Consider the following 13,758-nt stretch of genomic DNA (forward strand, 5'->3'; position numbering starts at 1 on the left):
GTCATCTAATACGATGGCAATTGTCAATTATTTATTCTGGTTGCAAGAAATAAGCATTTAATCGATTGTTATTTAAAATTGATTATAAAAGATTTACAGTCGCTCGTCGCAAAAAAAAGCAAAATTCAATGACATGTTGGTAAATATAATACTCGGATAATATTAAACATAGTATAATTTATTTTAATATAAAAAATTCATTTGTCTATAATGAATTCATTATTTTAATTATATATTTTATAAACTTGCTTAAAAAACTTTTTTGATGAATAAAATTATTGAAAGAAAAAAAATATGAAAATTTTGACGGGGCAGAATTTTACAGCTCTGCCCTCTATAAGATAATGAGTAGCAATGAAGGTATCAACAAATCCACCCCGAACAAAATTCATGATATTGAGAGTTACATGAAGAAGTAACATACGAATGAAAATGTCTTGTCCTGTTAAAGGTGACAGCAGGGGGTGAAAGACGGTCGTTACAACAAGCAATTATTTCATGAAAAAATATTAGATCGAGGTTAATTCCCGGGGTTAATTGTCAAAATGGGGGCGGGCGGGGGGGGTACTTATCGTAAAGTTAGCGCATGCGTGCAAACTCTGATTGCCGATATTCGCTGTATACTGTGTACTTGGCAATTTCCTGTTTGTAAGTAACTGTCAGTCTGTTACTTCTATCCTTTATTTATAAAAACATGGAATCGCGGATATTTATAAGCATAGCCGTTTTTCCGTGATCTTTTTCACCTCCCCAGCTCAGTAAATAGACTGACTTTTGTGTTTGGACCGGTCTACATCAGTAGTTAAGACATTATTGCCCATGGTGTGGTCCCACATATTCATTTTCGGTGTTTGTGACTGAGAGTGAGATCTCAACCTGGCCTCGACCAAAACTGCTCTGTTATGAATTATGTTGGTTGTTCAGCTGAACTCCGTTGGCTTCACTCACCAAATACAGAGACCGAAGTTCTAGCGCGATCTGTACATGGGACTTAATGGCCATATGTTTATGTATTTAATTTTAAGATAAGATAAAACGGGAAAGTGAATTTGCGCGACAGCCGAGGCCATGGAGGCAAGTCACTGTCATGACTGTTTTTGGCAAGACTTCCATATGTCCCTTGTCCCCTCCACTAAAATAAAAAAAAAATATGGAGAAGGTTTAGCATACCAAGAATTATCTTACATTTATCTAAGAGATTTAAGTAGGAAAAATTGGATACATACCATAATATATTATAGCTTTATTCCGTCAAAAATTTTGAGTGTGTGTAATTAATTCCCAATGGCAGTAGAGGCGCTGGTCCAAAAATTGGGATTGTCCCAGAAAACAAGGATATCCTCATAAACCAAGACAAATCATGTCTTGATAAATTGAGACTGTCCTTGTTTATGGGGACGTTTTTTTTTTCACTTCCCCCTACGGGACAAAGACAGCAATTACGGAAATTGAGAGTGCTAAAAAATAGATTCAGTGACCTCAATTCCCCCCAGTTCACCGTCTATTTTTCATGTCTTACTGTCTTCCAATAATCTTGTTATGAAACCTGATATGTTTACATTGACTAGCACACTTGATTGGTGTCGGCACTTGACAGGTGAATGAACATTCCTAGATTTCTTGTGTGAAGAAATCCTTATAAACTGAGACAGTCCCTGTAAACTGGGACGATCCCAATTTTCTGACCAGCGCCTCTACTGAATGGCATCGGTTTAATTTAGTCGGAAAAATTAATACCCAATACTCGTGGAGAGTAGACTAGTCGTAATGTGGGTTGTGTCGTGTGCCTGTAATCCAAGCTGTGGGGAAGTTACAAATTGATGCAGAGGTTCGAGCCCTGGTCACGTCTTTCGGATGGTGACGTTAAAGGTCGGTCCCAGACGTAAATAATCATATCTGATTGATACACATCTGACAAAACTCAAATACACAAGATAACCGTTATGAAACCCATGGCTTTCAACAATTCGTGCTAGCTCAGTGAGTAAGGTGACAGACAGGAGATGCTTTGTTCTGCAGCGAGAGGTTCAAATCCAAGTTCCCACTGGAATAGACCAAAAGCTTCAGTCTCTGTATTTTGGTTGTTCCACTGAACTGCGTTGGCTCACTCACCAATACATTGACTGAAAAGCTTGGAGGCCCGTACGTACAGACAACGTATTTTAGCAGTAACGTTAGATCGAACAGCGGGAACCCGATTTTCCGATCGTTTTTTTGTACATAAAATGTAATATGAAAAAGAAATCACATCCATATTTACGAAAAAATGTTTAAAATTCAGAAATATTATACCTTAGACCTCAGTTACCGCTAATTCTTTTGAAATGATGATCGAAACATCGTCATCTTCGATCCTTTCGTTGGTCAAGGTAAGTTGCCATCTTGGATGACATCATCATTACAGACGTATTTACCAGTCGCTACCTATCGCGATTTGTGCCGCTGCTTTGCGCTGCGCTTGGACATATTGATGTGCGTGCGTTCGGAACTTGTCGCTCTCATTGATTGGCCAAGATATCGAAAATTTAATCGGAAAGCCTTGATAAAAGCACAACTCGTTGACGGCTGCCATATTTTCCTCTCCGGCAGAAAGTCAAAAAATAAGGAATAACCCGGGGAATAACTCATCGGTAACGTATATTTTCAAAATATTATAAAATGTATATGATATCAATAGAAAGATTAGAGTCTAACGAAAATAGTGGACCTTCGTCCAAGATAATATAATGTCATTTAGAATCTAAAAGAAGTAACAAATCTGGACAAAACCCGTCCGCCGAATTGTTGGACCAGATTACACATGAAGGCTCGTACTGACACATTGCCGTCGGTAAATGGGGATTGTAGTAAAATGTCAGAAATTGTTGAATAAATCCCCAGAAACGACGGTTATTCCTGTCTACCACCGGAAGTAAGAAGAAAAATAAAAGAAGAAAAACTAAAAAGAGAAAGAAAGAAGGAGGTTTTTGGAGAAGTATTTTTTAAAATTAGTGGAGGGGACATATGGAAGTCTTTCCCTGTTTTTTTCCTGAACTTGATTTTCCCTGTTTTTTGGCAATTGATGCCAAGAGGGAATATTAATTTGCATTTTGGTCACATTAATTTTCAAAATTTTTATTCATTAAAGGAGAGTGAAACCATTGGAACAAGATAGCTTGTGTGAAAACAGAAAAATCAAAGAAACAGATCAACAAAAGTTTGAGAAAAATCGGACAAATAATGAGAAAGTTATGAGCATTTGAATATTGCGATCACTAATGCTATGGAGATAGCAAATTGGCAATGCGACAAAGATGTGTGATGTCACTCATGAACAACTCTTCCCATTACTTTAGTATATATTTCACTTGAATTGCCTCTTTTATCACATCTATCCATAGATCATGTGTTCTTTCTACATGAGGGCATGTAATACATATTTTTTAAGAATACATCATGGATAAAGAGTTTGTATCATCATAAGAAAAATAAAAAAAGAGACATTTTGAGGGTATAGTCCACCAAAGGGAAAGTTGTTCATCAGTGACATCACACATCCTTGTCGCATTGCCAATGGGAGGATCTCCATAGCATTAGTGATTGTAATATTCAAATGCTCATAACTTTCTCATTATTTGTCCGATTTTTCTCAAACTTTCTTTATTCTTATTCTTTGATTTTTCTGTTTCTATACAAGCCTATTTGTTCCAAAGGTTTCATTCCCCTTTAAAGACAAAAATTGAAGAGCCCAACGGGGGGGGGGGGGGTTTGCATTGCAAGTTCCCAGTTATGGTGGCTGCACGATAGCGAGCCGTCTGTGTACGAGGAGAAATAAAATTTTTTTTTAGAAAACTCCTTGAAACAGACGGCTGCCAGCTGTCTAAACCTGGCCCAGCCTGGACCTGGAGGCTTCTGGGGAGTAAAATTATTTACTCTGTAGGTAGGCCTAGGCTTACTCCGAATGAATCCTGGGACAGTATGCCATTTATCCCTGTGTTAGTGTATGGATAAGATTCCCACCATCTTCTGTGTTGAATTCCTCCGTTCACCGGAGAACTGCAGGCCTTTAGTTGCAGTACAGCATGGTAAAATAACTATAACTATATTAGGTTTACCATCAAAGTAAACCTAAATCACATGTTTCTTTCGTTTACGTTTGGAGCCCAAACAAACGTAATAAAAAAATGGGCCCAAACCATGTTATTATTAACCCCCCCCCCTCGTTTTTAATAAAGGTCCTTAGGCCTATATTTATTGAATAAATAGTACTAAATTTGAAAAACATAGGAGCACGATAGTTTACCAGTCTGTTTATGTCGCCATTTTGCAGTCTTGTTATCGATACAAGATACCACACGCGTGTAGAGCTGCCAACTTAGATTTTAAAAAATACTTGAATCGGCCAATAAATATTGTGAATCGTAAAATACTTGTTTCGGTCGATAAATATCATAACAAGTGCTGAATGATAGTTATTGACTGAAACAAGTATTTTACAATCTCTAATATTAATCAGCCGATGCAAGTAAGTATTTTTTAAATCTCAGACTGCAGTTCTACACACGTGTGGTATCTTGGTATCGATAACAAAAAACTCCAAAATGGCGACATAAGCAGACTGGGTAGGTAAACGCTCGTGCTCTTATGTTTTTTCAAATTTAGTACTATTTATTTAATAAATATAAGAACCTTTATTAAAATTGAGGGTTTAATATGGTTTGGGCTGATTTACCTTAGTTTGGGCTCCAAACGTAAAGGAAAACATGTAATTTAGGTTTACTTTGACTGTGGGAATCTTATCCATACATAGGGATAAATGGCATACTGTCCCAGGCTTCATGGGGAGTAAGCCTACGTAGTAAATAATTTTACTCCCCAGAAGCCTCCAGGCTAACCTGGCCTGAGACTGGCTGAGTTGTTCATTGAATGGGAGTAACTTTGCAATCCAATGCACTTGCTCACTGCAACTATCCTGCCTGTGGAGTGTGGGGAATCTACATCAATTTTGCACATTCGTACAATTGAATTCAACAATCAAAATCGCAATAAGCGTCGTGGTGTAGCGGTTCTGACTCTCGCCTTGTAATCAGAGGGTCGTGTGTTCGAATCCCACCATGGCCTAGCGTCCTTTGGCAAGGCGTTAATCCACACTTTGCCACTCTCCACCCAGGTGTTAAATGGGTACCCGGTAGGATGTGAAAGCCTATATGTAGTATTCCTAGCAATTGAGTCTTGGAACTCTTGTTGGAATGCTCCCCAGGGAGTGGAGAAGGTGCATATATTGTATGCGGGCATGGAAGGATCCGATGACCGGGGTAATAATATATCTGTAAAGCGCTTAGAGACGTCGTTCTGATGTATTAAGCGCTTTATAAATGCGGAATATTATTATTATAATAAGGTTTATAATTAGAGCTACAATAATGAATGTTTTTTCCCCTACCTAAAGATAAGTTAATATCTTTAATTAAAGGCAATGCGGAGCCCACTCACACGTGTTGCGAAGTTAGTATTAGTAACTAATCTCAGAGCCAATGGTTCCGCCTATATTCATAATTCCGAAGCCTCGTTATTCCGAAGGTTTGTAATTCCGTAGGTTCGTTAGTCTGAAAATGAAATGAGGTTCATAATTCCGAATGTTCGTTAGTCCGAAAACAAAGTGAGGTTCGTAATTCCGAAGGTTCGTTAGTCCAAAAACGTAATGATTAATGAACCTTATTTCGTTTTCAGACTAACGAACCTTTGGAACAACAAATCTTATTTCGTTTTCAGATTAACGAACCTTCGGAACAACGAACCTTATTTTGTTTTCGGACTAATGAATCTTCGGAATATAGAACCTTATATCGTTTTCGGATTATTAAACCTTCGGAATAACGCCACAAATGTTCGGATTAACGAAGCCTTTTCGGATTAACGAACATCGATATGTAGGCAACTTACGTGTTTCGGAATTACGAACCTTTGAAATAAAGAACCTTCGGAATAAAGAACCTTCGGAATTACGAAGTGTAACCATAGTTCTTGGATGACCAGATGACATCGCATCGACTAGACTCTATATAATAATAATAATAAGTATTAATTATGCAATATGGATACTAGTATCTTGAATTAAAGAAAATGACAAAAACAATTGTCATTATTATCCCCACAAATTAATTCAACGTGCAGAGAGTTAAATAATATTATCACGAAAAATGGCTAATGGAGACTGTCCTCTTAACTGATTTCCATTTTTGTTCTTGTTTCTTTTCAATTTATAGGTTATTAAAATGTGGTTCAGCCCTTCTGAAAGCATAGCAATGCTTCAACAAGAAGGAAGGACAAATTGACAAGCAGAGACAAATAAATTGATACCCTACTGTCAAATTTTGCAGTTCCTGAAAAATATAGTTTGTAATAAAATGACAATAAATTTTTGATGATCAGGTGTAAATATTCACTTTTGAATGGCATGTGCCTTTAAACTGAAAATAAAAACTTGTAATATACTGTGCTGTACAACTGGCAAGTTTGCCTTTACTTGCTAAAGAATTTGATTAGCTGGATTTATAGCAAGGCAACATTAACCATTCAGTTGATGCAATGTCATGAGATTCACAATCATGCGGGTCAGTGGCTTTTGACTGCAGCGGTGCCATACCTTTCTGATTCTCTGACGCTGAATAATCAAAAGTGTTCCAAAGATGTCGTGCAATGAAGCTTGGACCAGAGAGGCTATTCGACTGCTTTTGGAATTCCGGGCCGATGAGAATGTGAAGGCTCAAATGGATGGGACGAGTAAAAATCAGTACGTCTATCAACAGATCGCCAAGGCTTTAGCCGAGTGCGGAGTCCGGAAAACCCGACTGCAAGTGAAAAATAAGCTGAAATACACCAAGGTAAGGTGGTTTCAGTCACTAAGGAACGTCAAGAGTGGGTGCCAAAAGAAAGTGGGGGCTTTTGACGCACTGTGCAAGGCGATATGGGGTGATGATCCTCTGTGCCAAAATCCAGAAGCAAATGGTAGTATGGATAGGGTGACGAATGAAAATGCAGCAAGGGGCCCGAAGTCCGCTCTTAGCGGGGAGGTGCAGGTGAAGCAAGAAGTTAGTTCCATGGACTCGGCTGAAGGTGATGGGGACGAACCCTCGTTCGGTTGGGAAGAAGATTCCTCTCCCCTATCTGGCTCAGTTTCAGCTTCTGAAGATGAAGACCAGCATGCCTTTGATCAGAAGATGAAAGGTAAGTTTGCACTGAAAGTTTCAATTTCAAAGTTCAGAACTTGTCACATTCGCATTAAAAAAAATACAGCATAAATCAAATTAGAAATAAAGCTGTACAAAGGAAAAAGTACAAGTTAAATGACGGGGTAGACATTCGGATGGTTTCAAGTCCGGTGTTGGGTTTTGGTGTTAAAATTTGGACTGCTTCCCCTAACTCCAAAATTTATTCAGAGTTTGTAAAACTGATCCAGATCACATTATTGACATCTCAACAACTAGTGAGTGACTTTTTGGGACCATCTTCATTCATGTGTGGTGTTCTAATTGTGTAAAATTGACCTAACACCAACACCAAAAAGGTCAAAACTGAACTTGAAATCACCCAGTGTACAAAATATATACAGAGGATAAGAATATACGAAATACTTTCAAAGTCAAATATTCTTTAGATTTAATGACAAAGCAAATTTTGCCACTGACAGCCTGCATTAGGCAATAATTATCTAAAATGAAAATTGTGTTGGATTGCAGTGATCAAGTTTACACTGGACCAGGCAATTTTTTTTACATTTCCATTTTGTAAAAAATTTTGTAAAAATTTCTGTCTAAATCTTCAACATTGGATAAGCTCTGATGAATGGGGGTTTCCAGGGTTTCTTTTTAGTTCTCTGGGGAGCGTTTCTTGAAAGGACTTGTTGGACATTTTATCTGACAGTTACCATAGGAACTGTGCTCCTCAGCCAATCAGAATCAAGGAAAGTTGTCAGACAGAAATGTTGATGAAATGTTCCCCGGGTTTCTATACTATTAGGGGACTAATATTGCTTCCATCCCTGTGTAACTTTATTTCCTGCATTGGATTGATTTTTTTCAGACCTACAGGTATTGACCAACACTTTTGTATGTATTCACTTGTTTAGTTGATTTTTAAAAGTAATACAGATTTCTGTGTTGGAAGAAATCAGACTTGGGCAAGCAGTTAGTTACCCATCCCCCTTTCAATTATCTTTTGGAACAGTTAAACAAAAAAGAAAGAGGATGAGTCAAAGTGAATCTGAAGATGACAATGATGGTCCCTTAGATCGCCGATGCATAATGCTTTCGTTAGCCGCAAAGAAGCGCGAACTGACCGTAGAAGACCAGCGCAACATCAGGAAGTTCTCTGAAGAACCGGGTCCCAGTATAAATAGCAGTTTGAGAGGTAACTATGATGATAATACTGAATCTATTGGGCTTAAAGGTAAAAGACAGTAGATGCAGCAAACAATTATTTCACGAGAAAGTCTTTAAAATCAAGGTTAATTGCCACCATGTTATCATAGATCTAGATCGGGTACACTAAAATAAACTCATCTTTCATGGCTCCCACAGTCATGGAAAATCCTGTAAAAAATTGTGGTCATGGAAAATCAGGAAATTTTGATTTTTTTTTGACAGTCATGGAATTGCATTCACCTCTTCATTGGCTTTGGCAGCTTTCCAGTTAGTCCTGTCTCACAACCCTCATACACTGTGATCATAATCTGCTATTAATCTACATAACTCCCAGGACGTCGTCACAGGAAGTCATGGAAAGCAGCAATTTAGTCATTGAAAAGTCATGGAATTCTGTTTTCGAATTTCTGTTGGAACCCCGTCTTTCTTAAATCATGAAATTTTAGCTGACAACTGATAATTGTGATGATCACCAACATAAAAAGACAATGTGGGACAGTGTATTAATATTACTCAGAAAAAATACCCAACATTTTATGGAATTCCATGCTTAATTTGCTCATTTCTCAGCAATTGAGCATTTTTATTTGACCTGCATAGCAGAGCGATACTATAGGCGCTTCTTTTCCGATGGCGGCCTCAGCATTGACATAAACGAAGGATACTTTTTGAAATGTCACCATAGCTTAGAAAGTATATGGACCTAGTTCATAAACTTGGTCATAAGGGAAATCAAGTATTACTGAACATCCTGCCTGAGTTTCAGGTCACATGAACAAGTTCAAAAGTCATTTAGGGTCAATGAACTTCGGGCATGTTGGGGATATTTGTTAAATTGTCATCAAAACTTGATTTTATAAGAAATTATGGATTAGTTCATGATACTGGGACAGAAGAGCAAGCATGTGTCCCTGAAAATCCTATGCGAGTTTCAGATCACATGACCAAGGTCAAAGGTCATTTTCATAGGGTCAACAAACTTGGGAAATTTTGGGGGTATTTGTGGAATTGTCATAAAGTTTATTGATCTAGCTAATGAAACATGGACACAAGAGAAAGCATTTACATGTATTTATGAAGACGTTGTGTGGGTTACAGGTCACATGACCAGATCATAGGTCATTTAAGGTCAATAAACTTTGGCCAGGTTGGAGGTATTTATTAAATTGGCATCATACAATAGAAAGTTTATGGGTCTAGTTCATCAATCAGAGACATAAGGGCAATCATACATTATGATTGTTTAGCACAAGTCTTAAGATCAAAGGTTATTTTGGGTCAATGGGGTAACGGACTTAGTTTTTTTATCATATGAATGTTTTCTTTTATGAATAATTATTCACTAGTTATTTTCAAAGTCAGCACTGCTGCTACCGGTATATTGAATTGCATAATGCAGGCGAGGCTGCCAGAGGCGTTCCACTTCTTTCCAAGAGTCAGTTGGTAGTTGGCGCGTATTTTTATTCATACATATAAACACTTGGGTGGCCATTTTATTGGATTCTGTTTCGTACTCATTTTTAGATTGTTACCACAACTGACATTTATCTTTAAAAGAATTCTAAAACTTGCTACACATTACACAAATGGATTGCAACAATTTAAAAAAAAAACATCATTTTTTGTTTTGACTAAGTAGTGGTACGCTTTTTTTCTTTACTAAATTGTTAACATTTTTTTCAATATCATTTGTTTCTGGTCTAAACAGCCCTTACTGCTCGGAAACGGAGAAAAGTAAGGGACACTTGGCTTGAGGAGATTACCTCCGCAGTATCCAGAGTTGTAGGGGTCCAGCTTGATCGACTTCACGAGAGGTTCCGCCGGCAGGAGGAGGAGCGTCTTGCCGCCCAGCGAGTATGGGAAGAGAAAATGGAAAGAAGGCACCAAGAATCGCAACGTAAACTTGTAGAAGAACTTAACGCCGGCCAAATGCAAGTCATGGATATGTTCACCAAGACGATGTGTATGATGACTTCTGGTGCACAGCATCCGTCGCAACTGCAACCTGGCGAAGGCGTTCCACTTAATCATCATCATAATCAACATATTACGGGGGTTTGGACGCTTGAAGAGGAGAAATTGCTTCTGCAATTTCGGGCGGAGAAGCGGGTGAGGGAGCGGCTGGACGGTACTTGCAATAATAAGCATGTTTATCGGGACATTACGAAGAAGCTGGCTGAGCGTGGAGTGGTCAAAGAGGCCAAGGCGGTAAGAAACAAACTGAAGTATCTCCGAAGCAAGTGGCAGAAGGCATTACTCAGGGACGGTAGCCGATGTGAGGGCGAAAAGAAAGTCAAGATTTATCACAGGGAACTGTGCGCTGCAATATGGGGGCATAACCCTGGTGGTATGAGTGATGGTTTGCCTAAAAAATTGAGAGACTCGGATTGTGAGGATGATGATGACGACGATGAAGACGATAAAGATCTTGTAGAGCATGAAGCAAATCCCATTGACACTGTTGATGCCAGAGAGCCTGATTCTTTCTTTAGCTGGGGGGAAGAATCTTCATCGCCATCAGGCTCTAACATCAGATCATGTTCAGTGACTGACGAGGGTGCCTGTTGTGCTATCGGTGACGACCTGAAGACTCACTCAGATGCAAGCAACAGTGGGTTTCTCTTAGAAGTTTTATTTTTTGTGTGTTGATCAGAATATTAGCAGGCCTTCATATGTATGTAGGGACTGGTTTTCTGGTTACATTTCGGTCCTTTTCTTTTTTATGTGAAAATCCATTGGAAAATGTCTATTGGTTCTTTTACTTTTTATGTGAATTGAATTTTGAAGTTGCGAAAGGGAATCCATGTTTTTGCCGTGTACATGGTCAAAAAAGAATTCCCTAGTAGATCAAGTTTAAATAGAATTATAGGTATTCAGGGGTGGGAATGACCATTTTTAAAACTAGGAAATCACTGTCCTTAGGTGTGTTTCTTGGATGTTTCTTGATCAATAATCAAACGTCAAAAGATCATATTGCATTTTTTATTGATCTTGAGAAATCAGGCGAATCTCACCACTTTTTTTTCTCATTCTTCTCCCTCTCCTCTCCTAATCCTTTCTTGTCTGACTGTCTCCATTATTTTCTCCTGTATCTCATCGTTATCCTCTTCCTCCTCTTCCCCCTCTTTTTTCCCCTCTTTTCTCCTCGTCATCCTCTTTCTTCATCTTTTTCTCAGTATTCTGTTTCTCATCCTTTCCTCCTCCTCTTCCCCATTCCCCTCCTTTCTCTTCTTTACTTCTATTAATCCCCTACTTTTTCTTATTTTTATTTGAATATTCTCAACCTTTTTCCAAATCATATTTATTTTACGTATAAACAGCATCCTCAGTGAAGAATACGGACGAACTGGAGAAGTCTGGGCACCAGGGGACAATGGTGGCAGTAACCGCGTCGGTAAAGGAAGAACCCAGTGATTTCCATGAGAGGGAAGTTCATCAAAATCCTCACCAGGAGACAGAGGAGGACGAGCATCTTACCGCTCAACAAGCCTGGGAAAAGAGAATGGAAAGGATCCACCAAGAATCGCAAGCGAAGCTCATCGGCGAACTGAGAGCAGGCCAAGAGCAGTTCATGGACATGTTCACTAAGGCCATGGGCTTGATGACTCCTGGGGTGCAGTATCCGCCACGACTGCAACCTGGCCAGGGCGTTCCATTAAACCATCACCTATTGCAACCGCAACCTGGCAAAGGCATTCCAGTAAACCATCATTCGCTCCAACCTCAATCTGGCCAAGGAGCTCCGTTAAACCATCATCTGACAAGACCGCAACCTGGCCAAAGCATTCCAGTAAGCCATCATCCGCTTCAACCAAAGTCAGGCCAAGGCCTTCCATCAAACCATCGTCCGCTACAACGTCCAGGAGAAAGAAGCCATACTAAACCCTCATTTCGACAACCTAATACAAGTTGGACGAAAGAGGAGGAGCTCCTGCTTTTGAAGTTAAGGGCTGAAAAAGACATAACGGATCAAATGGACGGGACGTGCAAGAACCACCTGGTTTACCAGCAAATTGAAGAGAGGTTGGCCGAGTGCGGGATCATGAAAGGCACGATGGTTATCCGCAACAAGCTGAAGTACCTGAGAAAGAAGTGGCATTATGATCTAGAGCATAACAATCGAAAGAGAAAATTTGGGCCTCTCTATCAACTCTGCGAAATTATCTGGGGACATCCCTCCGGCCCTGGTGACACCGATAGCAACATGCTTGATGAAACCGCAAATGGTGACTTGGATTATGCCGATGATGATGACGATGAGGATGTCGATGATGATATGGCGAGTTTTGGATATGACATCGATCGAAAGCCTTCCCTCGATGCCACGGAAGGGGCGTCATCGTCCAGCCACTGGCAAAGAGATATGTCTGATCAGTTTGATCTATCCAAGTTTGACATCGATTAAGTCGCTCCAATCAGTTGCCACCCTATCTCACCAAGGATGAGTGCAACCATCTTTTGTAAAGAGTTGCAACTGATTGTCAATGTTGGTTTACACCATCAAAAGCCATCTGCAAGTTGTTTTGACCAAGATGTGAGAATTCAAATTTTGCATTTTTTCAGCTACTAGACTTCAAATTTGGCATTTTTTCAGCCGTTAGAATTCAAAATTGGCATTTTTCAGCTAATAGAATTCAGACTTGGTATTTTTCAGCAGTCGAAATTCAAATTTGGCATCTACATGAATATTCATTAGGTGGGCTGATGATGACATCCCCACTTTCCTTTTTAATATATGCTATTACATGAAATCATAATTGTTTCATTTTTTCATACATGTGTAAATGATGTGTCTCCATTATGATGAAATAAGTTGTGGCAATAAATAAATAATGCACTTAATCAGTTGTCAATCCTATTGTTTTAGTTCTTGGTAAACATTTTTTGAATAAACCTCATTTCATATAACACAATATAAAAGAGCAAGTGGGGATATGACATCATCAGTCCACCTAATGAATATTCATGAAGACATGCCTAGAACTGTTTCACCGGAAAAGTGCAAATCTTTAACATTCAATAAATCAATTATTTGTTATCTGATTTTGATCAAATTTTCAGCATTTTGGTCTATGAATTTTACTCTATTTATTGAGATATCAATATCTCCAGCCTGGACCTCCCTTTAATTTTTACAATAGATCTTTCACATCACAACCATTTAAGGCATACACGTTTGTATTGTCTAGTTATAATTTGCATAGTTATATAGTTTGGTACCATACTGCCGTACTTTGGCAAAGGGAAGCAAGTTACATAAGTATCATTTGTTGTAAATGAGCAATGTGTGTTCGTCATTTACATAGACGTCACTGCAATTTAATAACATATTTTCTTCAATATGATCATCTCCTCC

General features: G+C 38.8%; 1 protein-coding gene across 2 annotated transcripts; it reads left to right on the top strand.

Moving 5' to 3' along the window:
* The first annotated feature begins 589 nt into the window (after positions 1 to 589).
* On the top strand, positions 590 to 12,988 carry LOC121417113. Of its 2 annotated transcripts, XM_041610698.1 has the most exons (6): positions 590 to 648; positions 6,246 to 7,206; positions 7,622 to 7,625; positions 8,204 to 8,388; positions 10,111 to 11,013; positions 11,723 to 12,988. In XM_041610698.1, the coding sequence occupies exons 2-6, from the start codon at positions 6,669 to 6,671 to the stop codon at positions 12,805 to 12,807; spliced, it is 2,715 nt and encodes a 904-aa protein (XP_041466632.1). In that variant the 5' UTR covers positions 590 to 648; positions 6,246 to 6,668; the 3' UTR covers positions 12,808 to 12,988. The 2 variants fall into 2 exon arrangements, with proteins under 2 accessions (XP_041466632.1, XP_041466633.1); XM_041610699.1 differs by lacking the exon at positions 7,622 to 7,625 and having other exon boundaries at positions 8,206 to 8,388; positions 11,723 to 12,987.
* The last annotated feature ends 770 nt before the right edge of the window (positions 12,989 to 13,758 follow it).

This window comes from Lytechinus variegatus, chromosome 6 (assembly GCF_018143015.1).
Source record: "Lytechinus variegatus isolate NC3 chromosome 6, Lvar_3.0, whole genome shotgun sequence".
NCBI classification, from domain to species: Eukaryota; Metazoa; Echinodermata; class Echinoidea; order Temnopleuroida; family Toxopneustidae; genus Lytechinus; species Lytechinus variegatus.